Source organism: Ctenopharyngodon idella, chromosome 19, assembly GCF_019924925.1.
Source record: "Ctenopharyngodon idella isolate HZGC_01 chromosome 19, HZGC01, whole genome shotgun sequence".
Lineage (NCBI taxonomy): Eukaryota > Metazoa > Chordata > Actinopteri > Cypriniformes > Xenocyprididae > Ctenopharyngodon > Ctenopharyngodon idella.
Window position 1 is genome coordinate 20,100,116 of NC_067238.1, and position 26,917 is coordinate 20,127,032.

The following is a 26,917-nucleotide window of genomic DNA, read 5'->3' on the forward strand; positions in this document are numbered from 1 at the left end:
TAGAAAGCGTAAGTGAGCAAAGTACAATAGAAATAACTATTATTATTAATTATATAAAATGCAATCAATAACTTTTCTGCAACATCTAAGAAACTTGGGCTTGTTACCTTTTGGCTCTTTAGAAGCTGAAGGCGCTCTCATAATATTGGACAATGTCAGCTGCTCGTCAAGCCCTTGTGCTGCCACTGAGAACCAATCATCTTGCAGGTAGACTGGACTTTGGGCGGAGTCAGTGAGAGCAGATGTCCATCTGACCATGGAGGCGTGAGGCATGAAAGGGTTAATCTCACACTTTGGTTTGTTCACAGAGCCTTTGGCAGGGTTCAGGGCGGCACTACAGAACGTGCCAGCTGGATCTGGAGGAGGACAGTACATTGATGTTTAGTTATCATCTAATAGTTGTAATTATAGTATGTCAGGTGTAGAAAAGGGATTTAAATACAGTATTTTTATATTGGCAGACAGCTATTATACTACAATATTATAAACATAAAAATTACATTATGTATTTACTTTAAGCACAACAAACAAATCCTCTTTGACTTAAGGATAAACTTACTTATCATTAATTACACATTAGAGTCCACAAATCAACACAAATCTATTTAAAATCACGTGCTGCATTGACACTGACCAGTCACAGTAAATCCTGGACGGGCTGATGTCTGCAGGAGGATGAAGTTCAGACATGGTCTCTTCACTGTAGGCTTCAGTTCTGATGAACATTAGAGATTTCTCTTGACTCATTGGTACTGAGAAACCTCCTCCATGACCGGGCTTCTCCTGGACAAACCAGCACTCCAGAACCGGACATCCGGAACCGGAAACTTCAAAATAAGAGAGATCGTGAGAATTATGTTCATTAGTCACATACATACTTTAATGTATATTAAAGATCATTAATATTATTAAAGTGGTCTCGATTGGCAAAACTTACACCACAAAACAATGTAAATGCGATGATAGATATCTTGTATATGGTCGAAATCTCAGACATCGTTGTTTTGCTTGCTAAAATGATAACTGCGTGTAGATGTACTGTTTGGTGTGGTAAAGGTCCGTCGGTTTCCCCCAAAAAAACAGTGCAGCTTGCAGCTCTTTCAGTTTCACTGCGTGTTTACAGCGCATGCGCATTGACTGCTGCTTATTTTGCCCTATAGTTCAGGCCATTAATGTAATGTATGTAACACAAATTATCAATATAACATTATGGAAAGGTCTTGTGACCTCTCAGATTATACACTAAAATTACATTTACAATTACATTTTTCTAAAATTCGTGAATTTGAGTCTATCTAGTCTCCACTAGATGGCGCTCTAAATCAACAATAGTATTCCAAACGCGCCACACTGGATAAGAGGCTGGAGGTTTTTGACATGATATCACGTGGTTTCTCGGAACAGAGTGCAGTTCAGGACACAGGGAAATACCATATCTTATTGTCTCTTGTGTGGTAACAACAGGTGGCCAAGCCTGTATAGCAGTGTAGTTTTATTCTTTTTTTGTTTTTAATTATTATTCTTTTTTCTTTTCTGTTTTTTTTTTTTTTTTTTTTTTTTTTTTTTTTTTTTTTTTGCATAGACCTATCATTATTATTTTTATGGTTTTGAGGTGTGAAGATTGTATTGTTAAACTTGCTCAACATTAAGAATTTGTACAAAAAAGGTGTTATTTCACACTGGAGAATGTTTACATGTGGCTCTTAGTAAAACTTTGTTTTATTTGAAAACAAAAAGGAGTTTTCTTTAGTATTCACAGTACACTCTTAAAAGTAAAGGTTCGTAATTGGTATTGATGAACATGTAACATCCATTTAATTTTTCATTGCACAAAAGGTTCTTTATAGTTGAAAAGGGTTCTTTAGATTATTAATGTTCTTCACACTTCACACAAATGTTAGAACTGAAAGGTTCTTTTGGGAACCACAAAATATTCTTCTATGGCATCACTGCAAAAACCTTTTGTAACCTTTATTCTTAAGAGTGAACAATACTTTTCTTTTGCATAAATGCAGCACTTCATCCATATATATGAGATGTTCATCAATTTTGTAGATTTTAGACTTCCAAGATGATGGATTTGAAACTGTGGCTCAAGAGCTGCTTTGTCACAAACATTTGCAGATAATGTGTTTGTAAATTTGTTCATAATTTACAGTTGTAAATTGCTGCAATAACTGTTTTGAAACTCTAATGTACTTGTTAATAATCTAATTCTTTAATATTTAAGTACACATAGCTTGTGTCTCCAGCATCAGTCATTGAAAGGACTTTCTAATCACTTTGTTTTAGTGATTGGTACAAAACTTTAGTTAGATATGCAATATTTCCACTCCACTACAAAGTGGCAAATCTTAAATACATATCTGATATTTGAAATTTTTTTTCAAGAAGAGACATTATACAATTCCTCCATAAGCACCTGATACTTCCTTCATACAAAATGCTTACTCTGCTTTTTTACTGTTGCTCTTCCACACCTACATCTCTGTTCTTGTTTCTTCTTTTCTTCTTTGTTGGAACTTTTTACTTCTTATGTTTATGTCTTCTTTAAATTAATTGCTTACGCTGTTGTTAGTTTGTAACTATTTTGTCCAGTCTCACCTAAAAGCTTGATGCAGCAGCCATATGGAAAAGAAAGGGATCAATCAAAATCAAATCTAAATACAAAATTGTATTTCTTTTTTTTGTACCTATTTTATTTTAATATGGATCACACTGTTACTATGTATGTGATTGAGATTACCCAGCACTACTAACTATTCTAAAAACTGACATTTTGAGCAAATAAACCTAATCTCTAAATAAAGATACTTGATATATTGAAATACATGATTGACACTTCATGATCAAAATTTTATTGAGATTGAAATTTTAAATAGATGTGTGCTATTTTGAAATGTTTCTGTTTGATTTTATGCACCTTCAGCTGATACCAGATATTACATGTTACATGCACAAACAGTCTAAACATGAGTTGAGCATGGATATGATGTCTTGGGATATGATGACAATATGTGTCTTACTCATGACAGAAGAGATCAGTGGCTCATTTCTAATTAGATTCTTAATCATCGGACCATCGCTGCACTCCTCAACAAGACCACAACTGTTACATGATCTTGTGTTTGTATTGTGTCTTTTCCCGCTGTCTCTCTCTCATTACTCTCATTACTCTCATTACAGCCTTCCTGATTAATGACTCTGGCCTTAACTCTTGGTATCTATTTGGCTGATTTATTCAACACCTCAACAAAACAAACCAAGCTAGAATGCTATAAGACCCCAGCAAGCATTTTTGCATTTAAAAGATGTCTAATAGCCGTCCAAACACAGCCCTAATTTCTTTGGCTAAAACAAGGCAAAACTTGGGCTGTCAGTGAAAATTTAATAGACCAAATGAAACCAAACACGTAATCACTGTTGACTTTGCTCACATGATGCAAGTTTCTTTGGCAAAAACAACATGTAACCAAATTCAAAGTTATTTTTGGTTATTTTATTAGAAGTGTTACTCATAGCTGGACTATAGCGGGTTTATAGTTAACCTAGACCCTAGTCTTCACTGATATGAGACTGTTGCTTAGGTATTATGGTCCTATTGCATTGCCCTGTAATTTTTTTTTACTTTACCTTGACAAACATATGATCTAGAATAAGGGTATACTTGTACAAGCATATTTAGTGGTGGCTATAAACATTAATTCCATTAAGTACATTTGCTTGCCTCGCAGGTCATTGTTGAATTTTAAAATAGGGGTTTGATGAAATTGTCTTATGCTATATGTCCGTTGTCTATAATAATGACTTCATTTTGCTTTTACTTTCTGAATTCAACCCAATCTATGAAATACAACACAGTGACTGATGACGTTCCAATTGTTCTGAAAATCTATTGGCTGGATTTGCAACCCTATTAAGTCGTTCGCGCAGAGTCGTTTCACCAGATCCCAGGCTGGTGCTGGTGCGTGTGAGACATATTTTCAGGCACAGTTGTGAAATTTTTTTTTTAGCCAAAATCAAACATGCGGACCGTGATCCTCTTGCTCCTCGGAGTTCATCTCGCCTATGCTGGTGAGTAGATGGTTTTAACGTTGACTATTTAAATCTGCAGTATACAGATCCACTACTATGTAGCATTAAAATTTTCAAGCTATCACATTCTGCATTTTACAAATTACTGAAAAAGAGTAGCCTACTCTCATTTGGCGTCTGAGCAATTAAAAAAAAAAAAAAAAAAAAAAAAAAAAAATATATATATATATATATATGTGTGTGTGTGTGTATATATATATATATATATATATATAAGAGAATATTCCAAAACATGAAAGAGAACTAGAATACGAACTCAGTGGAATAATTTATAAATTGTTATTTAAGTGTTTGTTGTTTTACATAATATTTTTAAAGTCTAAAAATATGGATTATTTTCCCTTTTACATACCTTTTTCACTTCTTGAGTCGCCTATGTCATGTGGTAGCCTATAGCGGGTCAGTTTCATTTGTGACCTGAAAGAGATTTTTCTGCCCGGATACTAATGACGCAAATGCTTTCTTAGTTCTTTTCTCTTAACTTGAAGATTAATTAATGTTTATAATGGTTGATTTTCCAATTAATGACAAATGTATAATCATTAAATAGTCTAATTAGTGTTTAGAAACTCAAAAGAACAAAATTCTGTGAAAGATCACCTTTCTGTGAAAGTTTTTGAAAGGATATGTAAAAAAAGACATCGATTGTTGAATAACTGAATATGCAATAAATTGACAAATCGAATAAAACGATTACGGTTGTCACATTACAGTCATATTTGGTCACATTACAAGGCAAATTATTTATACCTTTATTGACCACTAGATGGCCCTACAAGGTTACCCAGCTAATCCAATGCCATCAATGAGCTCTAAAATACCATTTTTAGACTGCCATGTTTTATATTAATAACAATATTACTCAAATTTTGACTTAGATATTTAAATAGTTTTTCAAATTCATGTTCATAAAGGACCATCAATCATCATTCTTTGCTTGGGTGTTGATGGTTATTATATAGCACATGCTCTTGTTGTCTTTATTGACGCATGATCCATTTTATTTGTTATAGGCCTATCTGAAGGATTTGTTTTTGTTTCACTGCAGTTAAATTGTAATGTGCAGTTAATTCGTGCAAATGCTTGTTTCATCTTTGTTGTATTTGCAGTCTGAAGGCCAGATTTTTTGTCTTTATTTTTTGTTTTTTCTTGATAACCATGTGAACACGGTAGGGGAGAGCGGGGCACAACTTAATGCTTTTTGATTTTCTCAGTTTGTGTAGGCCTAAATCTACTTAGGGTTCAGAGTGTTTCTTTTTGTTCCCCCATTAATTTCACACATGTCTGGTACAAATATGTGGCTTTGTTTCATTAATACAGTGTATACTTTTTTCTTTATTTTCCCCGAAAGAAAGGAAGTGAAATGTGACAACATGCCCCATAGGTGGGGCACATTGTAACGACCATAAGACAGCTTAAAATGTCATCTGATCTAATAAAAAATATACACGACAAACTAAAATATTTTGTCAATAAAGGACAATTATAATTATTTTCATATAAAATAATAGCATTTTTTTAGAAATTCAAAATTAAACAATTTTAACAATGAACACACTGCAGAACACAGCTATACAGCATAGGTCAAAACAATACAGGCAAACACATGAAGAAACACATTCAGAAAAACACAGAGCTGAACAAAACACTCCTCTCCCTCCACTCACAGCTCTCACAGAACAGGAGATAAATAGACAAGCTAATACAAATGCTGAACATTTCTTGAAATAATATTTTCAAAATGTTCAGGTTCTTCCTCTCAGACTTTATTCACCTTTTTCCCCCATGGTTTATCAACAGAAATTCATAAAAGTTGATTATTCCAATTATATTGGTAACTAATGTTCTAATAGCGGGGCACATTGTAAGGCAGTGTTGCAATGAACCCTATCTGTGCAACTGGAATTGAAACCTGGTTAGTGTCTTCTGCTAGTTAGTGAAGCATTAAAGAACTATCTAAACTGCTAAATAGACTGAAGATTAAATAATATCAGATTTGTCTAATTTTTAAATGAACACAAAAAAAGTATAGAATAAATATTAACTTAAGAAGAAATTTACTTTTGCTATTGTTAAATAAATGTTAAATGATATCTCCCAAAGATTTCTGGATTTTTGCGCAATTTTTTCTCTATATATTGTCGATATGGCAACTAGTAAATATAAGTCTCATCATGCTAGCATGTGTGGAAGTATTTAAACCATGTGTGTTACAACTAACCCCGCGTTAGTTTGTGCCCCGCTTACCTTAAATCTCAGAAAAGATAAACACGAGGATCTCTTATTTCAGGTAGTAAGTACATTTTATTTTATTTATTTATTTATTTTTGTTTGGTTGGTTGTCCACAGGAACACACTCTCTGAAATACTTCTACACTGCTGTGTCTGGAGACATTGACTTCCCAGAATTCACTATTGTTGGTCTGGTCGATGAAGGGCAGTTTATGTACTTTGACAGCAACATAAAGAGAGTTGTGCCGAAGACAGAGTGGATGAGACAGAAAGAAGGAGCAGATTACTGGGACGGAGAGACACAGACTGCAACTGGAACTCACCAGAACTTCAGAAACAACATCCAAGTCGCAAAAGAACGGTTCAACCACTCAACAGGTATGATCATCATAAACACAAAAAAACTGAATACAGTATTGAAATACTGCATCACACAACACAAACAATTGCCCAAAAACGTATTTGGACACCTAAGATGCAAAATAAATTAAAGTATACTTTGGGCTTTAATGTGTAGCATTTTATTTATTTAAAAGAAAGGAAGTTAACTTTTTCTATGAAAATAGAATAGTATTTGAAAACATTTAAGTATAAACATTGATCATAGTCACAAATCTTATTGATTCATGAATGCTTATAAACAAGGTCAATAAATTAAAAGCAATTTTATGTAAGAAACATAAAAATGCTATTAATGATAATACATTATCATCAGCCCAGATCCTTTTATAGACACAAATCCTCTTTACAGAACCACATTACAGTCTGTTTCATTTTGTAGCATAATTTCCATTATATATTAAATCTGTATGTAGGTTAATTCAGTAAGCTGATACACAGACACATGAAGAATAACATGAATTAAACAGTAGTTCCTGATTATATTTTTGTTTACCAAAATGTGACATCCTAAGATGAATATAATACAGAGTGTTTATTCACTGAGGTGCAAATAGTATTTGCCACTATACACATAATTAAAAGTACACACTATCATGTGTGTAACATAGTGAGAACAGACCCCACCGTTTCCACTGCAATGAGGGTTAAAACATCAAATACGCCTGACGCAGAAGTGTAACACTGAACTGTTACGACAGCAGAACATTTCCATAGTTACTGTACGATCATCAGCTGATCTTCTGTGAAGATCACAATAACTGTGTGTATGTGCACATACTGTACAACAATACAGTAAACTAACATACAATGTAATTTGCAGTAGGAATCTGAATAAATTAAAATTATTGCTCCATCCTGACGTTCTTCTTAATGATTTCTGAAAATCTCTCGTCCTACTGAGCAGAAACCAGAGCAAACAAATGTAAATAAATAACAAATAATGTAAATAAATTATGTAAATAAAAAAACATATAAATACTACATTAAAATAATTTATAATTAATTAAAATATAATTTAATTATATATATATATATATATATAAAAATAATAAATTAATTAGGCCATTACTGTTTTATTTCTGTATTGCTTTCTCAGAAAGATAAAAACTCAAGATAGCTTGTGTGCTTCTGCATGTGGTGATATGAACTTAACCTCTGTACTGTTCAATTATGCACAATTATTTCATAATTGTACTTACACACAGTTCCTCACATCTTCAGTTCAATACTGAAAAAACTCAGTGCAGATGGACTCTAGATAAAATGCTGCTCATTCATTTTTCTGTCATTCAAGAAACATCTCGCTTTTCCCCACAAATGTTTTAGCCTGTCTTCTGCACATCAGAAGTATACAAACATATACATGCAGTTTGATCTGCTGAACCCCATGTGAGTAGATGAGTCTCAAACTGACTGCACCAAATGTCATAAATCATTCGGTTCTTTTTTGTAAGAAAAGAAACCAGTTCTGTTTTAGAGACAGAGGAGAAAAAGTAAAAATGTTTTAGCAGCGATGGTTTAGATAAGCTGAAGTGATGTGACAGGATATCCTGCTGAATGAAATCATGATTGATTGTTCAAACAATCTATTTTATATGAATCACAGGAGCTTTACAACATCAACAACACATTTACAATCATGTTTTATATTGTGTCTCCGTCTCTGTGTCGTGGTTCCTCAGAATAAGGTTGTTCTTCTGTGGTTGTTTCAGCCACTGCTGAAGCTCAGGATCAGACGTCAGGGCTGAAATGAGGGCTGCTTTGCTCTTTTTAAAGAAGCAAAATGAAGGTTGATCAGTTGTTATTGACAGCACTGACAGCTGTCTGTCATCCTCCACAGCATCAGGTCAATCATTCACAGCGCTGACAGCCGTGTATTACGTTTGTGTCTATCACAGTGTAGACTTTCCATTGGATTCTATTGATTTTATACTGAGCTAATGATATTTTCTATACCCTACCCTTAAATCCTAAACTTAAACAGTTAGTTCACCCAAAAATGAAAGTTTTGTCATCAATTCCTCACTCTCAAAAGAATATTTATGTTACCTTATAAGATACCATCTTTTGGACAAATTCTAAGGCAGAATCACGTGTCTTTCACGGAGAATACAATCCCATAATGCATTGCAAAATCCTCATTGAAACAATCCATGTAATTCTGAAAATTTTAAAACAAAATAGATTCATAGAATTAAAAACGGATTATGTTACCCAATATTTGTGTGTATGCATATTTATGTTTATTAGACTATCACATTTGTCAATATGCTAATGACAAACTGAATCAATTGTGAGTTTACACACTTGAGCAGAGCTGTTTTTATGATGCATGTGTTGCTGCCTATATAGTGCGTTCCAGATCAGTCACTTATGAGGTTCTGTTTCATTTAGGATGCTGCAGATGTAGACTGGGAGTCAGAGCACTAGGTTTAGATCAGAGTCCAGACGAGCACTGCAGTGAATCAGAGCAGGACAGATGAGCAGCAGCGATCGTCTCACTCATATGTTGTTTTAGACGCTGTTACTGAAAATCCCACCAGACCTGTGAACTGCCTTAACCAGCAGATCCAGCAGCTAGACCAGCACTAACCTACATAAACAAACAGATCCAGCATTTGAATTCATGCAGGTCTAAGCTGGTCTCAACAAGGTTTTCATTGTGTCTGAGTGCAGGAGAATGAGCTCGACAGAACACAAACAGAACCTCAGAGACACAGAGAGACAGACAGACACCAGACTCACAGGAGATGAACAGCTCATAAATGAATGACAAACTGTCATGATGTTTGAATGGCATTTAGTTCAGACGTCACATGAGACTCACAGGTCCCTATTGTGTGCTCAAGGCTCTAGTGAGAACAGACGCCACTGTTCCCAAAACACTGATGCCAAACACTAGATATATAAAGACGTTCACTCGTATTACTATGATTGGAAGAAAGTGCAAAGCTCAATATGGCAGAATAAGTCCCGCCTTCTAAGTAAAAGAGCCAATCAGCAGTTGCTAAAGTCATCGCGTCACTGCAGCTGCCGTTAGAAGCTCCGGTTGCTATAGAAACAGTCAGTGTTTATGACTGCACATGTGCATCGGCTGCTCCAGCCTGAAAAATGCAGTTTTTTTTTGTCATGATTTGAGTGTTTAGAAACAAAACTGATGAGACAGTTGTTGTCAGATTTCATTGGTGATTTCAAATATGAAGTTTAATCGTAATCTTGGTGAACAGCTTTGGAGGATTTGATGTTTCCCCATTCAAAGAGAGAGGCGCTGCACTCACATGACTGAAACAGCTGCTGAGAGCGTTTCAAAGATGGCCGCCGAGTGAAATGACTTTCCTGAAAGAGACTTTGCTGATGCAGATCACTGAACTGCTACAGCAGCACAACATGTTTCCATGGTTACTGTGCGTTCATCAGCTGATCCTCTGTGAAGATCAGTAACTCTGTGTGTGTGTGTGTGCTCATGTTGTACAACTATTTGTACAGGAAACTAACACACAATGTCATTTTCAGTAAGAAGCTGAATTATTTAATATTATTATTCCATCCTGAAGCTCTTAATGATTGTGATCAGTGTTTCTCGCTGAGCAAAACCAGTTTCTAAAACGCTCTCGATCTTTTGAGCAGAAACCACAACAAATTAATTTAACCCAGATGAGTTAATAAAATATACATTAATAATAATTGATTATACTTATTTATACAATTATTTTACTAAAATACATATGATTAAATAAAATATCATTAATAATAGATTAATTAATATAGAGGCCGTTACAGTTATTTTTGTGTCTCTCTTGAAAAGATAAAAGGATGAAGATCCTCCAGGAGTCGATCGAGTGCTGCTGATTTACTCTGTTACTGCGGTAAAATCACTCTTCAACAGTGAGAAGAGTCTTAATAAGTGTGATATCCTATTTAAGATTATTATTTTTTTATATACTTTATTATGTCTTTCAGTTCAAGCACATTTAATACAGTTATACAAACGAACATTTCTTTTAAAGACATAATATTTTTTACCGATAGTTATTCCTCATTTTTCCTTCTTCATTCTCTTCCTTTCACTTTTTTATCTTTTGTGATAATACCATCACCAACACATAAAAAATAAATAATAAATAAATAAAAATAAACAAATAAATAATAATTAGAACAATAACCAATACGTACACAATTAAACACTTTTACATACAAAAATAAGAGGAAAAAAAAGAAAATAAAAAATACAAGAAATACACACAAAAATTAAACATTCACATATTCATATCAAACTCTTATAATGACACCTAATTCCTAATAAGTAATTAAAATAATATTATTTAAAACCAATTAATAATAATATTAAATAAATAAAATAAGTTGAAAGGGAGGCAGGGTTATATAAAGAGGTAATTAATATATGATTCCTTTATTTTATAGTATATACTTTGATTTTAGAGGTGCCCAAATCTTTTCAAAATGTAAACTTTTGCTCTTAATTTCATGTTATCCTCTCCATGGAGCGACTTTAGAAAGTAAATCAAACAATCATTTAAAACTGGAGATTCTTCCTTCTCCAAAATCGTGTTATTGTTTTAAAAGCTGTAATTCTCAGTATTATAGATAAATATAACTCATCTTCACTCAGTAGCATATGTCCTATACCTGTACCTTTATTATATTTGATTTCTTATTATATTACCTGAATTACTTCTGTCCAAAACTGTTTTATTATTTTACAAGTATAAAATATATGAGTGTAATGAGCTTTAAGTTCACCGCAGCTTCTCCAACATCCTGAAAATAAATGATTATATTTGGAAGATATTTCTGGTGTTATAAAATATCGCATATTGATTTTCCAAGCATATTCTTGCCAATATGGAGATTGCGTAGTTCTTAAATGTTCTTTTAAACTTTGTTTCCAATCTCCTTCTGTTATTTTATTATCTAATTCAATTTCCCATTTTGTTTTAATATTATATAAACCCGTACGCTTAATTTCTTTGAATATATTATTTATTCGTCCTATCAAGTTATCTACTCTATTAATTTTACTAACTTTAATCATAAAACACAACAGAGGGTGAATATCATCTAAAGTTTTTATTTTAATCTCATCCTTTAAATAACTTCTTATTTAAAGATATTTGTAAAATAATGTCCTAGACGATACATATTTCCCCGTAGGCTCTCAAACGTCTCCATCTCATTGTCTCCATAAATTTGACAGAATCTCAAGTCCTTTTCCAGCCCAAACCTTCAATACATCATCAAAAGTGTTTGGTTTAAATCTGGATCTCTTGCTATTTCTCTCAAACAAATCATCTCATGATCACTAATATTCATCACTTTGCAAATTCTTCTCCAACATTTAAAAGTTTCACTTGTACAATAATAACTAGTATTCACCTTTTTCTTTCTTCCACAAAATATTAATGTACTAATTGCATCACGTGACCCAGTTTCCATACATTTCCACTTTGATATATTATCCGCTCGCATCCAGCTCAAAATTGGCTCAATCTGGGCTGCGTAATAATAATACTCCAGATTTGTCAATGATAACCCCACATTTCTTTACTATTTTGTAAAACCTTTAGTTTTGCTCTTGGTTTCCCCTCATCACAGATACATTTTCTAAAAATAATATGCCACTTTTTGAAATGACTAAGATCTTTTATTAAAGAAATCACTCGTATACTCTGCGCCGAGGGCTCGATACATAAAGCAAATATTTGAGGTGATAATTAAGGGATCCTCTTGTCTTGTCCTCCTCATTAATGCTAAATTCTCTGAATGAACTCCATTGGCTCTCAGTCTTACATTCGGTTGATTATATATTTTTTTTAACTAATTTAATAAACCTTATGCTTCACAAGTTTCAAAGATGAAGTGCCATGAGACCCCATCGAAAGCTTTTTCAGCATCTAATGTCATCATTAACATTTGCTTCTTAGTTTTAGTCGCATAATCAATAAGATTTAGTGTTCTTCGTACATTATCAAATAATACCCGATTTTTCACAAATCCTGTCTGATCTGAGTTCAGTATTGTTGGTATTATATCAGCAAGTCTAGTAGCGATTATTGATGTGAAGAACTTCTGATCTATTTAACGAGGATACAGGTCTATAGATGAACATTGTTTAGGGTCTTTCCCTTCCTGTAATATTACGGTTATAATAGATGAGTTCATGTCCGTCACTCATCCTGTTCTAATCCAGTTAAAATCCTCACACAATATTGGGGACAACAATTTATTCAATTCTTTATAAAATTCATTTGTAAATCCATCACTACCGGGACATTTTTCTGTTTTACTTGTTTTAATATCTCTTAAAATCTCTTCTTTTGTTATTGGAGAGGTCAACACTTTATTTTGTTGACTTGTAATTGTAGGAAGATTCAAAGAATTCAAATAATTTTTAATTTTACTGAATCCAAACATTCAGGATCTGGTTTCTAAAGAGACGGGTAATAATCTCTAAAACACGAAACTATTTCTAACTTTCCCTTTCTTTCAACTAATCCTTCATCCCTTTACTCATTATTGCAGATTTTTTCTTTTCTTTTTGTTTTGTTTTTTTTATTTAAATGCTAGACTCCTAGAGATTTTGCACTATTATCATATACATTAAGTTCTTCTCAATATCTGCAATTGCTGTTTTATCTAAGGACTTCTTTAACTCTTCATGAACCTTCTTACTTTTCTTGTAAACTTTTTAATTTATTTTCTAAGTTGAACTTCTCTATTTTTCATGATCATCTGCTATTATTTCCCGTCTCATTGTGGCTTTAGCATCCTCCCACAATATCACTGCTGTCTCTTCTCCATTATTATTACTCTATATAATTTCTAAAACAGTGTATTATTTTATCTTTAAAAATATTATCCCTAAGAAGAGAATTATTAAACCTCCATATTGAAGTTCCTTGTTTATTCCCAAGATCCATTTCCATTATCACTGCATGATCTGCTACAGTTATTGGTCAAATTTCACAGCTCTTTACCCTTAGCACATCATTTTTGAACATAAATATATAATCTAATCTGGAATAAATATTATGAGCTTCAGAGTAATATGTAAACTCCTGAATCTGTGGATGAAACGCCACACATCTGTCAATCCACATCTGCCCCTTTTACTGATTTGTGTTTTCTTGTACTCTGAGTATCTAATTCTTCTTCCATCACCAAATTTAAATCTCCTGCCATAATCATTATTCCTTTAACTTCCATTACTAACAACAATAAAATAATTTTAAAAAATTGTTTTCCCCAGGTGGGTTTTATACATTAATTAAAGTTACTTTTCGTCCTTCTAATTCTCTGCTCACTAATACATATCTTCCCTCCGGATCTATTTTACTAAATTCACTTTTAAAATTCAAATATCCCTTAATCAATATTTCTCCTCATTTTGCTGATGCAAATGATGATGCGAATACTTGAGCTCCAGACAACTTTAATAATTTTTTATCTTCTTCTTTATTTAAATGTGTTTCTTGCAGAAAAATAATTTCCCCTTCATCTCTCTTAAGTTTCTGAAGTACCTCTTTCTTTTTATTGGATTGTTTAAACCGTTTGTATTTACAGTTATTATTTTAAGTCCTCCCATTTATTTATTTATTTATTTATTTCCCCCCCTTAATAATATTTATATCATCATGAAGGGAAACATTAAACTCTTTCACCTCGTTTTCCTCCCTCATAATCACAATCTCAAATAAACAAAAAATGACACATTCACTCTTATCAATAGACTTCCAGCTGTGGCGTCCTTCACAAGTTTGCCTAATATTGTCCAAAATTTCTTTTGATTTTGGACAAAGGGGTCTATAATTCCCAATGCATTTACTCTCCTGACATTTAGTGTTTTTCAACTGTAAGAATAATTTCTCTTTCCTCCCCTTAAAACATTTTTACAAAACAACAAAAAAGAAAAGGAGAGAAAACTTGGAAAGAGAGGTAGAAAAAAAATTAACTAAGAAAAAAACATAATCGTACAATCATAAACATACAAAATGAATAAAACATAAACAAAAATAATAATAACAGCAATAATAATAATAATTAAACAAAGCTCAACTTCCCTCTTTCTTCTCTCCGCCATCTTTCTTTGGGGGTTATATAATCAATAACCTAAGATTAATACATTTCTCTAAATTAAATATTTATATTGAAATAATTTCATTCTTTTATTTTCAACGAGGAAGAAAAACATAATAAATTATAAGTAAGATTAATACATTTCTCTGAATTAAACATTTTTATTAAAATAATTTCATTCTTTAAAAAAAAAAAAACCTCCAAAATTTTAAGGAGGGAATTTAAACTCTTTAACCCTTATTAAATTAAATCATTCCACTTTTTCCCTCTTCAACCGTAATAGTAATGAAAAACAACCAAACAAAACTTAATGAAGCTCCCTCCTTCATCAGCCCTCCATCCTTCTTTATTAATTATTAAGATTATTAATTTTATTGACTATATCTTTTCTAATTGATCAGACTAACATGGTGTCCTAACCTGACGCGACGCCACGACACACGATAACTATCTTTTCCATGTCAATCGGAGTTTTTGCCCTAACCAGCCGCGACGGCGACACGTGATGATTCTATTTTCTATTTCTCTGTGCGGTCGCGGCTGGAACAGCAACACAAAGTATGGCAATGATAATATCAGGTACTGTTTATGTGCTTTATTTAATGTTAAAAGTGTCTAATGTGAGTTTGAATATCATTCTGTGTTCCCAGCTTTTAAGCTGTAATGAAAACAACACTGGCTAATTCACCTCAGATCTTGAAAATAAATAAATGGGCACAAGTCAACTCAATGCGAATAAACAAGTGTATTCTATGACAAAGATTGGTTCAGTCACTCCGTATGTACTTTAAATCATGTTTAAATGGTGTAATATTTATGAATTTTACTATGTACTTGCCCATTTTATTGTGTCTGCTGTGCTCTTGTCAAGAGAGCCCGCCCACACTCTCTTCTGATTGGCTGTGGTTTTTGATTGATTTTCTCGCTTCTCATTGTTGCGTCTAGTGTGGACAGTCAAAATTGCTTGTCGCTGGAATCTTATCGCATCGCGTGTAGTTAGGACAGGATATAACAGTTTTCCCACAGCTGATGATAAAACTCACAAAAGTTCCACAGAATTACATTGACAGAAATCAAACTCCAACTGAAACTCCAACTGTCAAAAAATTCAAATGTAAACACGCACACAAACGTTTGTTTTTGTGAATTGTGGGGACATTCCATAGTGGTTTTACAAACAAACACACTGATAGACTCACAGTGACAAGATCAACGCCTATTAGATTTCGATAATTTCATGAATTTTAATGGCATTTAAATGCTATTTTACAGTTTTTCCATATTTCTTACAAACTAAAAGTGGTACTTGAGGCCCAATCAGTGAAACCATTCACTATACCGAATCTTCAGACCAAGTCTGCAAAACTACAAGCACATTATGTGCTTTACACTCAGTTTGCAATTGTAAATCAAACGTTTTGCAAAACTTTAAACACAGTTCTCTACATTAGACACATCACTCAAAACTAACAGCTCTTTTGTTTCATTTGGGAAACACTACCATTTAAATACCACACTCATTTCAAGTTCAAGTTCAGTTTATATATCACTTATAAAACAGCCAGACCAAAGTGCTGTAGAGAGGTTCAGAAGGAAGAAATAAAGGAAAAGATATACAATCAACACAACTAAAACACAGTTAAAACAGGGTCTGACCCCAATTTATACAAAACTAAATGAATAGGTTGTAGTTTTTCTTAATCAATTTGACACATTTCTCCAAATGAATGTATTTGCTCTCAAAACCATTAACACAGCAAACTAAACACACTCTTATGTTGGCAAAACAGTTCAGTATTCACTGTATAATGAAGCTCTGCAGTTTTTTCTATTAATGCACTGATCAAAGATAAATACTAACAACAAAACTACAAATGTGTTCTCTGTTGATTTGATAACAAACTCAGCTGTAGATACACAAATACATCAATGAAAATACATGTTTTTCTTGTTCTTTAAAGGGAACCCCGGTATTAAGACTTGTATGGCTTAATATAACGTAAATGATGTCTCTTGCTGAAATATCTAGTAGAAAACCCATGAAAGATTTACGTTATTTAAAAAATCCATGACATATTTGGACCGATTTGGACAATGGGTGGCGCCATTTTGTGCGTTCTATGTCAAATGGTTGCACTCTGTCAGCTACTGACGCTACCCTGCTGCTATTTTTACCGCAACACAACTCAGAATATAATAAAATTAGTGAGGATGAAAACATCGAAGACTTGCAATGCCTCTGTGGCTATTCAAAATACTGTTGTATGATTGACGTGTTAAAATCGTCTGATCACCTGAATGCATACACACAGTTAAACATGCTGAGAAGATGCTACTGCAGTCACAGATATCTCGTGCATCACAGCGCACGCGAGCTTTGAGGCAGTCTGTCTCAGTCGAAATGTGTTATAGGCTTACCTTCGTCAGTCTCCACGACAGGCGCGGCATTTGGTTAAAGCATACACTTATATCCATCGACAACTGTAAGCTCTTTCAGCTGTGGTCTTCTAAAAGCATCAAAGGCACCAGGGCTTGTGAAGAGAACAAAAATGTGGATCTTTAGGAAGTTTTATTCGTCCACATTCTTCACAACTTCCCATTCTTTTCTCCTCTTATCGCTAGATATAACTATAGGAAAGTAGTGAAGACTTACATCTCTTCTCTTGTTGCCCTTCGACTGGAAATTACAACCAAAAGCTGCACAATGTGGCATCGTATATTATATTCCGAGTTGTGTTGCGGTGGCAGAGTAGTGTCAGTAGCTGATAGAGTGCAACCATTTGACGTCATTGACATAGAACGCACAAAATGGCGCCGCCCATTGTCCAAATCGTTCCAAATATGTCATGGATTTTTAAAATAATGTAAATCTTTCAAGGGTTTTCTACTACATATTTCAGTAAGAGACATCATTTACATTATATTAAGCCATACAAGTCTTAATACCAGGGGTTCCCTTTAAGGATGATTCCTTTTAGCCCCACATAAGACTCTAACCTAGATATCAGAGTAGAGTGGTCAACAGTGTCGAAAGCTGCTGATAGATCTAAAAGCACGAGAACCACAGAGTCGCCATTGTCTGTAGATAGATAAATGTCATTTAACACTCTCAAAAGGGCAGATTCAGTACTGTGAGCAGACTTAAAACCAGATTGAAATGTTTCAGAAATACTATTGCAATTAAGAAAAAACTGAAGTTGGTCAAACACAATTTTTTCCAACACCTTCGAGATAAAAGGTAATGCAGAAATAGGATGAAAGTTGTTCAGAACAGAAGGATCTAGTGAAGGCTTCTTGAGTAATGGAGTGACAGTGGCCACCTTAAGGGCAGCAGGGACAGAGCCAGTAAAGAGACATTTATTGACAAAAGACAATAAATCCCGGCCCAACAGAGTCTACAATTGATTTTAAAAACTTAGGGGGAATGATGTTTCTAATCTAATATTTCTAATCTATCTATCTATCTATCTGTCTCTCAACTAGCATGGTATCTGAAACACACTAGCAATGTGATAATACATACTAGCAACAACCTAGCAACCACCCCAAGCACCCTGGTAACTGCATAGTAAGACCCTAACAACCACCCAGAATACCTTAGCAACTGCATAGCAACACATTAGCAACTACCCTGAGTACCCTAGCAATCGCATAGCAACACCCTGGGAACCACCCAGAATGCCCTAGCAACCGCATAGCAACACCTTAGCATTTAGCTGTGGCTAAATCCCTTGGGGCACTGGATAAGGTATCTGGACTAAAGAGTTAACTGTTTGAGAAATATCAGGGCTGGAGGAAGGGTAGAAGAATGGATGTTGGAATGAAAGGATGTGTGTTTGTGAGTGTGGAGAAGAAAGAATGGTTCAAGAGAATAAGACACAGTACTGTAAAGGGTGGCCTGATATAAGAAGGTTTTGAGGAGTCAGGCGATTGTTTGAGGTGTGGCCCCGCTCCCGAACCTCAGTTAACTAGTTAACTCTCTTTACTGTAAAGCACCTTGGACAACTCATGTTGTATTTATATGGTGCTATATAAATAAACTGACAAACCGACAGATGTTACTGATGCTGTGATTTCAAAACAGATACAAATTTCTTGTCTATATATATATATATATATAGTACTATATACTATAATATATAGTACTATATACTATAATATATATGTTTATATTATAATCATATTTGTCTATTTATCTATAGATTAGAACAAAATCTGTTCAGTCTACAAGCATTGTATGTATATTAGACGAAAGCATGCATGATAATTGTGATGTGTTTTCTCTGTTCAGGAGTTCACTCATTCCAGTTCATGTATGGCTGTCAGCTGGATGATGATGGCAGCACTCGAGGATACTGGCAGTATGGTTATGATGGAGACGACTTCATCAGCTTTGATAAGAGCACTCTCACCTGGACTGCTCCTAATGCTCAAGCTGTTATTACCAAGAAGAAATGGGATGACGATAAAGCTGGAAATGAATATCAGAAAACATATCTGGAGAATGAATGCATTGAGTGGCTGAAGAAGTATGTGGGTTATGGCAAGGACACTCTGGAGAGAAAAGGTAGAAATATTGGTTGCTTTGATAGTCACTGCCTTTTGAGTGACTTTTTTTTACTTAGCATGCACTGAAACAAATATCATTCCAAACATTTGATAATACATGCATCTCATTTACTCACTGTATAAAAGTTCAAAAAAGAAGTTCTCTTGATTTTTTTTTTTTTTTAAATGAAAGGAGAACAGGATATGAAATTGCCATACATAGTTCTAACTTTATTAATTATTTTTTACGCTATGATAAAGCTATTTATCAGACTACAACAACGGACAATGACAAAAAAATATGTTAACTAGAAGATTGTGCATGAAACATCTTTCAAACTAGTGGAAAGTGGAATGTGGTGATAGTGATTTTTACACACATTTTTTGTTTCACAGTTTTTATCTAGGCTATTGACAAAAATATTACTAGTATATTTACTATTAAACTGCTACTGTAAGCATTACTGTTAAAGCAAAGCAATTTCCACTAAAATGTCCTCAAAAGTGTTTTTTTGGTCTTCATTGTATCAGCCCAGTACTATGTAAGCACAACTTTGTTTGACTGATAAAAACTTACAGTTAGATTTCCTAAAATGTTTAATTTCTATAAGATTTTGTAACAATGCTCATTTGCAATTACAGACGTTTATTTAATTTGTTTTACAAAAGAATTAGACTGACTAATTATTTGTCACTATTTGTTTCATATAATAGTTATCAGGAAAATAATTTTCATATTTGAAATTTTATCTCTGTGTTAATCTTTCCCATCCTCATTGTTGCCCTCACCCAAACCTTTTCTGTAGATGCACCTGAGGTGTTTCTTCTTCAGAAGGACCCCTCCTCTCCAGTTTTATGTCAAGCTACAGGTTTTTACCCGAGCAACATAATGATGACCTGGCAGAAAAACAAAGAGGACCATTATGAGGATGTTGCGGTTGGTACAACTTTGCCAAACATAGATGGAACCTTCCAGAAAACCATCACCCTGAATCCTGAGGAGTGGAAGAACAACAAAGAGGCCTACAGATGTGTGGTTCAGCATGTGGGAGCAGCGCAGGACATCGTTGTCACTGTGAAAGATATCCGGTCCAACCCAGGTATGTGTGTATAAGATGAATAAAAAAAAGTGTAGCATGAAAACAAGAATAGTGGAGCACTATGTGTATTTCCAGACTCATTTGTTTAATGTTTAAATCATTTGTCAAGTTTAGTTCTACTATTTGATTGCAGGTTCTGACAATACCATTGCAATAGTTGTGGGCTGCCTGGTGGCTGTTGCTGCTGTCCTTGCTGCCATAGTTGGACTCGTTTTGTGGAAGAGGTCCAATGGTAAGTACTTATTTTTTCAAGGGAACCTAAATTGAAAACCTTTATAATTGATAGCTAAGTGGTACCTGTTATAACAATATTAATAAAATTCTGTTTCTCTGCAGGCTATGGGAAGGCAAGCAGTAAGTATTGCATGTCTTATGAATTAACCTAAGGTAGACCACTTTTAAACTTGGCATTAACATGCAAACAACATGTTATGATCGAGCAGATTGTGTAATCAGCCAATCAGGACACATTGCATTTAGATGTGTCCACATCAAGTGGCTTCTGTATCTGGATAACTAATCAGATCTCTGTTTTCCATGCAACCTTTACTGTAAATCAAGTCTGTAAAAGAAAACTGGTGCCAGTGCAAAGTCATCTTCCCTGTGAAATGCTAGGGTTTCTTTTAAAACTCTCTTTAGTTATGGGGATGAGTATTTCATGTCTCATTAAATGAAAACAAAAAAAGAAGATGGAAAATTTTTTTTGGAGAGAGGCATTATGATAGTGGGTGGGGTTTTGTGTGACGTCGACCTGCAGATACATATATGATAGCTAGGTTGCATTTAGGCCCCGTTTACACTAGTGCGTTTTTGTTTTAAAACGGCGTTTTAAAAAGTATTTAAAAAATGCAGAGTTTAACTGCACAATGGCTGCTAAAAATGACGACAAAGCCAGGAAAGATCGCAGTTCAGTCTCCATGTTATAGTTTACACGGTCGTCCAGGATACGCAGAGCGAATGTATGCAGCCATGCCATCGTTTTCTGAAGTCTCTGTTTTGGTCCGTTTATACTGAAACGCAACCCCAGCGTTTTCAAAATAAAACGGGCTCTGCAGCGTTTTCAAAACTCTCCGTTTTCAAGTTTTGTAAACGCCGGTGTAGTGTAAATGACAGGCGTAACCGTAGCAAAACTTTTTAAACAAGCGGCAACCTCCCCCAGTTTCTCTTAAAGCCAATACGGAAGTTACTTAATCTGCAATTCATCAACTGGCCGCTAGGGACAGGCTCCAAAAGAGAGCAGAATCTCAATGTTAAAATGGCCAACTTTACAGCAGAAAAAAACATGTTTACAGCTGGTACAAATTGTGGTTTTGGTCTATACTGCTAATTTTACCCTTCATGACAACTCTGACGGGGGTGAATTTTTTTTTAACTCATCCGTTTAAATTCAGCCTTCAAGTTCTGCATAATTAAGGGCGTGGCCACTTGAGTGAAAGGTGGATTGCCTGCTGTCTGTCAGCTCAGTTAATTCCAGCCACTGAATTTGGCATCTCTGCTGTGTTTGTGGTTTTTTTTCGGGATTATTTTATACAATTATAAAAGAATATGGCTTGCTGCGTTAATGGTCGAGACTTGAGACAGATGTGCACGCATGCAGAAGATAAACAGAACACACGTTGTTGGATCGTGGCATTGGCTTAAAGTTTTGTTTGTGAGGTTTACTACAATGACAATGGCAGGAGAATATAAAACTCCGACAGCACTGCTTGGATATTATAACAAGAACTGCTGCATTTTGAAAAATTATACTTTTGACGCGGGCTCATTTGTATGTGAGATATATACAATCATATCCAGTTTTACAACATAAACGCTGTTCAGGTTGCATAATTTTTTTGAAGAACGATGATGGAGAGCAGATCGTTCAGAAGAAATGTGATGCAAACAATGGACAATTTAACACTTTTGTGGACAAAAAGTACTGTTTTTTTGTTTTTCAATGGACACTCATGGACATTTTACTCAAGTGCCACGGATTGGATTCATCTCGCGATCGTTATTTCATTATGAAGGTACGAAGTCCCGTTTGATTTTGCGTGTTGTCATTTGCACACCCGACACAAATTACAATTACTGGTGCTGGAGCATCTATATCGTAAAAAAGACACCGTAGATTGACCGTAAACCTTTAGAACTTTCAAATGATATAACTTATCTTTATTAACTAATAAAGATAAGTTATATCATTAGAATATTAATATTTTAGATAGTATCTAAGATAGATAGATAGCTTCTTTGCCTGCTAACATAATCACGTCAAGCTAGGCGGACGTGGTTTCAGCACCTCAGTTCCAACGTCCCGCCTCTTTGCCCATTTTCAGTTATCCTGGAGTAACGCGCGATGATGCGCTGCTAAGATGGCAGCGGCCTCATTTTCACTTCAAAAATACTCTTCAGAAATCAACGGGTGATGTCACGGACACTACGTCCATATTTTTTACAGTCTATGGTTTTAAAATGAAAACGCACTAGTGTAAACGGGGCCTCAGGGCCAGGACATGCAGATCAGATAACATTCAAATCACAAGCACATTTACACATATATCTTTTCAATATATGTGGTCAACATCTGGATACATGTTTCCATGTTAATGCCAAGTGTAAACATGGCCATAGACTGTTTGCATTTTGATCTCTTGAGAAACTATTTGTTTAAAAGGAAGACATGTTACTCCTTTTGTCTTTTAGCCAAAGATTCTGATTCTGAAAATTCAGACCAACAGCTGTCACAAGTAACTTCCAAGTAGTTGAATTTGGGTAAGTGGATTTGACTCTAGCACACTTTTTCTAATTTGTGGAAGAGATTGTATATCGCTGTTTGTACTAACTTGTGTACTGTTTATTTTTGTAGGTCTCTGTGTCTTATAACTGTATCTTTCCTCTGACAGATAATTAAATGAAAAATGTCTGTCTTGGCACAAAGGAGTTCTAAAATGAGGATAAGGAATGTGGAATGTTTAAATCTTCATCATAATTATTCTTCCACAAATTCATTACAGATGCTCTGTCTTTGGTTTATTTCTGATCATTTCTATTGTTTACCAGCCTATTGAACACTGTTAAAATCATAACAAAACCTGTAATCTAATAGTGATTAAATAATAGAGATATTATTTCACTATGCCCTTCCTAATAGGAGCCATAATGTCTTAATTCATTATAACAAAATTATTCTCAATCTCTTTTAAAGTAGGTGTTGTAGTACAGCAGAATTATTGGTTTCAATAATGAAACTAAATGATTTTAATATTGTTTAACTGGTGAATCTTTTAGTGCTGCTGCATAAATCTGAAGCTTTAGCTATGAAAAATTACCTTTCCACAGACCCTTTTCACTCTATATTCTTTTTTCCCTTTTAATAAATGCAATTGCTTTTCATTATCATTTAAATAGCCTTTATGCATCACTTTATTTTCATATTACCATTGTTTGTTTGTTTTTTGTTTTTTTACTGAAAGGTATTTTAAGGGATAAATGTAATAATTTCCTCAAGGGTTTCTTTATGTTGAGATTGAATGTTTTTTTAAATGTAAATTCTAAATTGAATAAAATATAGTGACAGTGTCTTTGTTCTTGTTTAGATGTATCTCTGGTTGATAGCCTGTGATCACTTGAGTTGCAAGGAGGAGCTCTAAAAATCCACTTTTGCATTAGGCTGAGGCAAAGTAAAAGCAAATCATGTTTCCTTCCAATCATTTGTACTGCACACTGGAAATAAATCAAGTGCTCATGTGTATTTGGAAATGAGCTCAACACTGTTTTTCTATAGTTTTCTACAGCCTTAGAGGAAATCAACTGCAAATGAAAAATACATTAAATCTCATCTCAGAAGAGGGTGATTAAACAATTCCACAAACCGCATTGTTTGGCTTTGTTTCTTTCATACATGTACAAAAGTTCTTACTGACATAACTTTTTTAACTTATGTTTTACTCTGGCTGTTGTAATTGTGCATTTCATAAACACACTACTATAATCAATAATGTGAAATTAATGACACATCTTCACCCATGTAATAAGATGGATCAGAACACTGAATGCTATCAGTGAATTTGACCACATCACATCATCATCAATACATCAACATTACCTGATTTAATTTTCTCTTGGCTTTCCTTGCCTGCTTATACAAACAGCAACAGAAACCAGAGAAAATACATTGTTAAAATGTCAAGGGTCAAGTGCCCAACTAAATCAAACTAACATCACTAACAAAACTATTCTTTTTTAATAAGACATTAAACTAAAACTTTGTTTCTTGATAAGAACTTTTGTATATGTATGAAAGAAATAAAGGCAAACTGGTTTGTAACAAGTGATGGTAAATTGGTAATGCTGTTTGTGAAACCGTTTAATCATCCTCTGCTGAGATCTTGAGAGATATGTTAGTGTTTAATGTTCTATTATTTTATGGGATTTCTGTTAAAGGGTTAGTTCACCCAAAAATGAAAATAATGTCATTTATTACTCACCCTTATGGCGTTCCACACCTGTAAGACCTTCGTTAATCTTCGGAACACAAATTAAGATATTTTTGTTTAAATCCGATGGCTCAGTGAGGCCTCCATAGCCAGCAATGACATTTCCTCTCTCAAGATCCATAAAGGTACTAAAAACATATTTAAATCAGTTCATGTGAGTACAGTGGTTCAATATTAATATTATAAAGCAACGAGAATATTTTTGGTGCGCCAAAAAAACAAAATAACTTATATAGTGATGGCCGATTTCAAAATACTGCTTCAGGAAGCTTCGGAGGATTATGAATCAGCGTGTCGAATCATGATTCAGATCGCGTGTCAAACCGCCACACTGCTGAAATCACGTGACTTTGGCGCTCCGAACCGCTGATTCGATACGCTGATTCATAACGCTCCGAAGCTTCCTGAAGTAGTGTTTTGAAATCGGCCATCACTATATAAGCCGTTATTTTTTTTTTTTTTTGGCACATCAAAAATATTCTTGTCGCTTTATAATATTAATATTGAACCACTGTACTCACATGAACTGATTTAAACATGTTTTTAGTACATTAATGGATCTTGAGAGAGGAAATGTCATTGCTCCCTATGAAGGCCTCACTGAGCCATCGGATTTCAACTAAAATATCTTAATTTGTGTTCCGAAGATGAACGAAGGTCTTACGGGTGTGGAACGGCATGAGGGTGAGTAATAAATGACAGAATTTTCATTTTTGGGTGAACTAACCCTTTAAGTCTGAGTTTTGGGAGGTTACCATTGTGCTGAAGAGTAGAGCCTAGTGTTCAGTTGGGGAGAAGACCAAGAAACATTGATAATATGCTTCATGATGCTTTTGGCTTATTGAAAAGTCAGTAACTGTGTAGTTGTCAATGCAGTGATGTATATTTGCTAGTTACATTAGTTCATGCATGTGTCCTGTTGCCAGTGCTGGGTAGATTACTTACAAATTGAATGACAAAAATTGTAGTTAGTAACATAATCAATTGCATTACACATTTAAGGTAATATAATCTAAGACTACTTCGTTTTAGATTACATTTGACCCAACTCATTTCACATTGATTTGAATATAATCTTGTATTGATTTAAAAATACAGAGAAAGAAAATATATTCCTTTGTTATAAACAACATGAAATGCATTAAATATTACATTACATAAGGGTTTCCCAAACTGGGATTTGTGAATTTAATGAAAAGTTATTCAAATCCTAAAAAATTTAAAATAAATAATTTTAATAAGAACAATCAAAATGAAACACTAAAAATTATTAAATTATGTTTAGCTGCATGTAATGTGACAATTTACTGATATCAGAGAACCATTAACTTAACGGTGCTGTGTGTAATTTTTTTGAATGTACTAAACCATAAAATACCATGAAGGGTTAGATTCTGGAATCCACTGCCGCTTCAATATATATCTTTTGAGTGATTTATAATCAAGTTATTAATCAACATTTTATCCTTCTCAATATTAAATTATTTGAATGACTTCACCTTATGTTAAAGCATTTATTTTCCTTTTAATCTTCAAACACTAGAGAATAATGATGGCTTTGCCTCTCACAGAGAGAAAAGTAGCCTACAACTTATGTTTTGAGGAAGTTCAGCCAACTTCAACCTTGGAGAAGCTATGTGTCCTTGGAACTGTGTATGTGCGCTAGTATTCTGTGTTACAGGTCAGTATTGGTGAAAGATGAACAATGGGCACCCTGGATGATGGAATGACACATTTTTCCTGACAAACTGGCACCTAGAAGAGCAGTTCTATGAGTTCTTACTAATTTTAGGCCTACATAATTTGTCATAAAATCCAGTGACTGGTGGTTCTAATTCATTTTGCTACCTCACAGAACTATACATTTCATTTAGTCGTATTAGTGATTAGTCAGACGGCCACAAACACCTCACACAACCTGCTTCACTGTATTCTACCTAGCAACTGCTGACCCAGTAATATGAT

At 34.1% G+C, this 26,917-nt stretch overlaps 3 protein-coding genes across 4 annotated transcripts in view; 2 read left to right on the forward strand and 1 right to left on the reverse strand.

Moving 5' to 3' along the window:
- Positions 1–1,012, reverse strand: part of LOC127500850 (tapasin-like) — a 50,907-nt gene extending 49,895 nt beyond the window's left edge. Inside the window, exons 1-3 of the mRNA XM_051872398.1 lie at positions 934–1,012; positions 642–827; positions 108–356 (exon numbers count right to left, since the gene is read on the reverse strand). Of these exons, the coding sequence (XP_051728358.1) occupies positions 108–356; positions 642–827; positions 934–997 (499 nt within the window). The 5' untranslated portion in view covers positions 998–1,012. The remainder of the gene's footprint in view (positions 1–107; positions 357–641; positions 828–933) is intronic.
- LOC127500836 (antigen peptide transporter 2-like) overlaps positions 1–26,917 on the forward strand; it is a 66,682-nt gene that overhangs the window by 10,432 nt on the left and 29,333 nt on the right. The window lies entirely within an intron of this gene.
- On the forward strand, positions 3,910–24,035 carry LOC127500840 (H-2 class I histocompatibility antigen, Q9 alpha chain-like). 2 transcript variants are annotated; one of them, XM_051872386.1, is made up of 8 exons: positions 3,910–4,074; positions 6,445–6,705; positions 19,115–19,390; positions 20,178–20,471; positions 20,605–20,703; positions 20,808–20,825; positions 23,160–23,228; positions 23,323–24,035. In XM_051872386.1, the coding sequence occupies exons 1-7, from the start codon at positions 4,026–4,028 to the stop codon at positions 23,216–23,218; spliced, it is 1,056 nt and encodes a 351-aa protein (XP_051728346.1). In that variant the 5' UTR covers positions 3,910–4,025; the 3' UTR covers positions 23,219–23,228; positions 23,323–24,035. The 2 variants fall into 2 exon arrangements, with proteins under 2 accessions (XP_051728346.1, XP_051728347.1); XM_051872387.1 differs by having other exon boundaries at positions 23,360–24,035.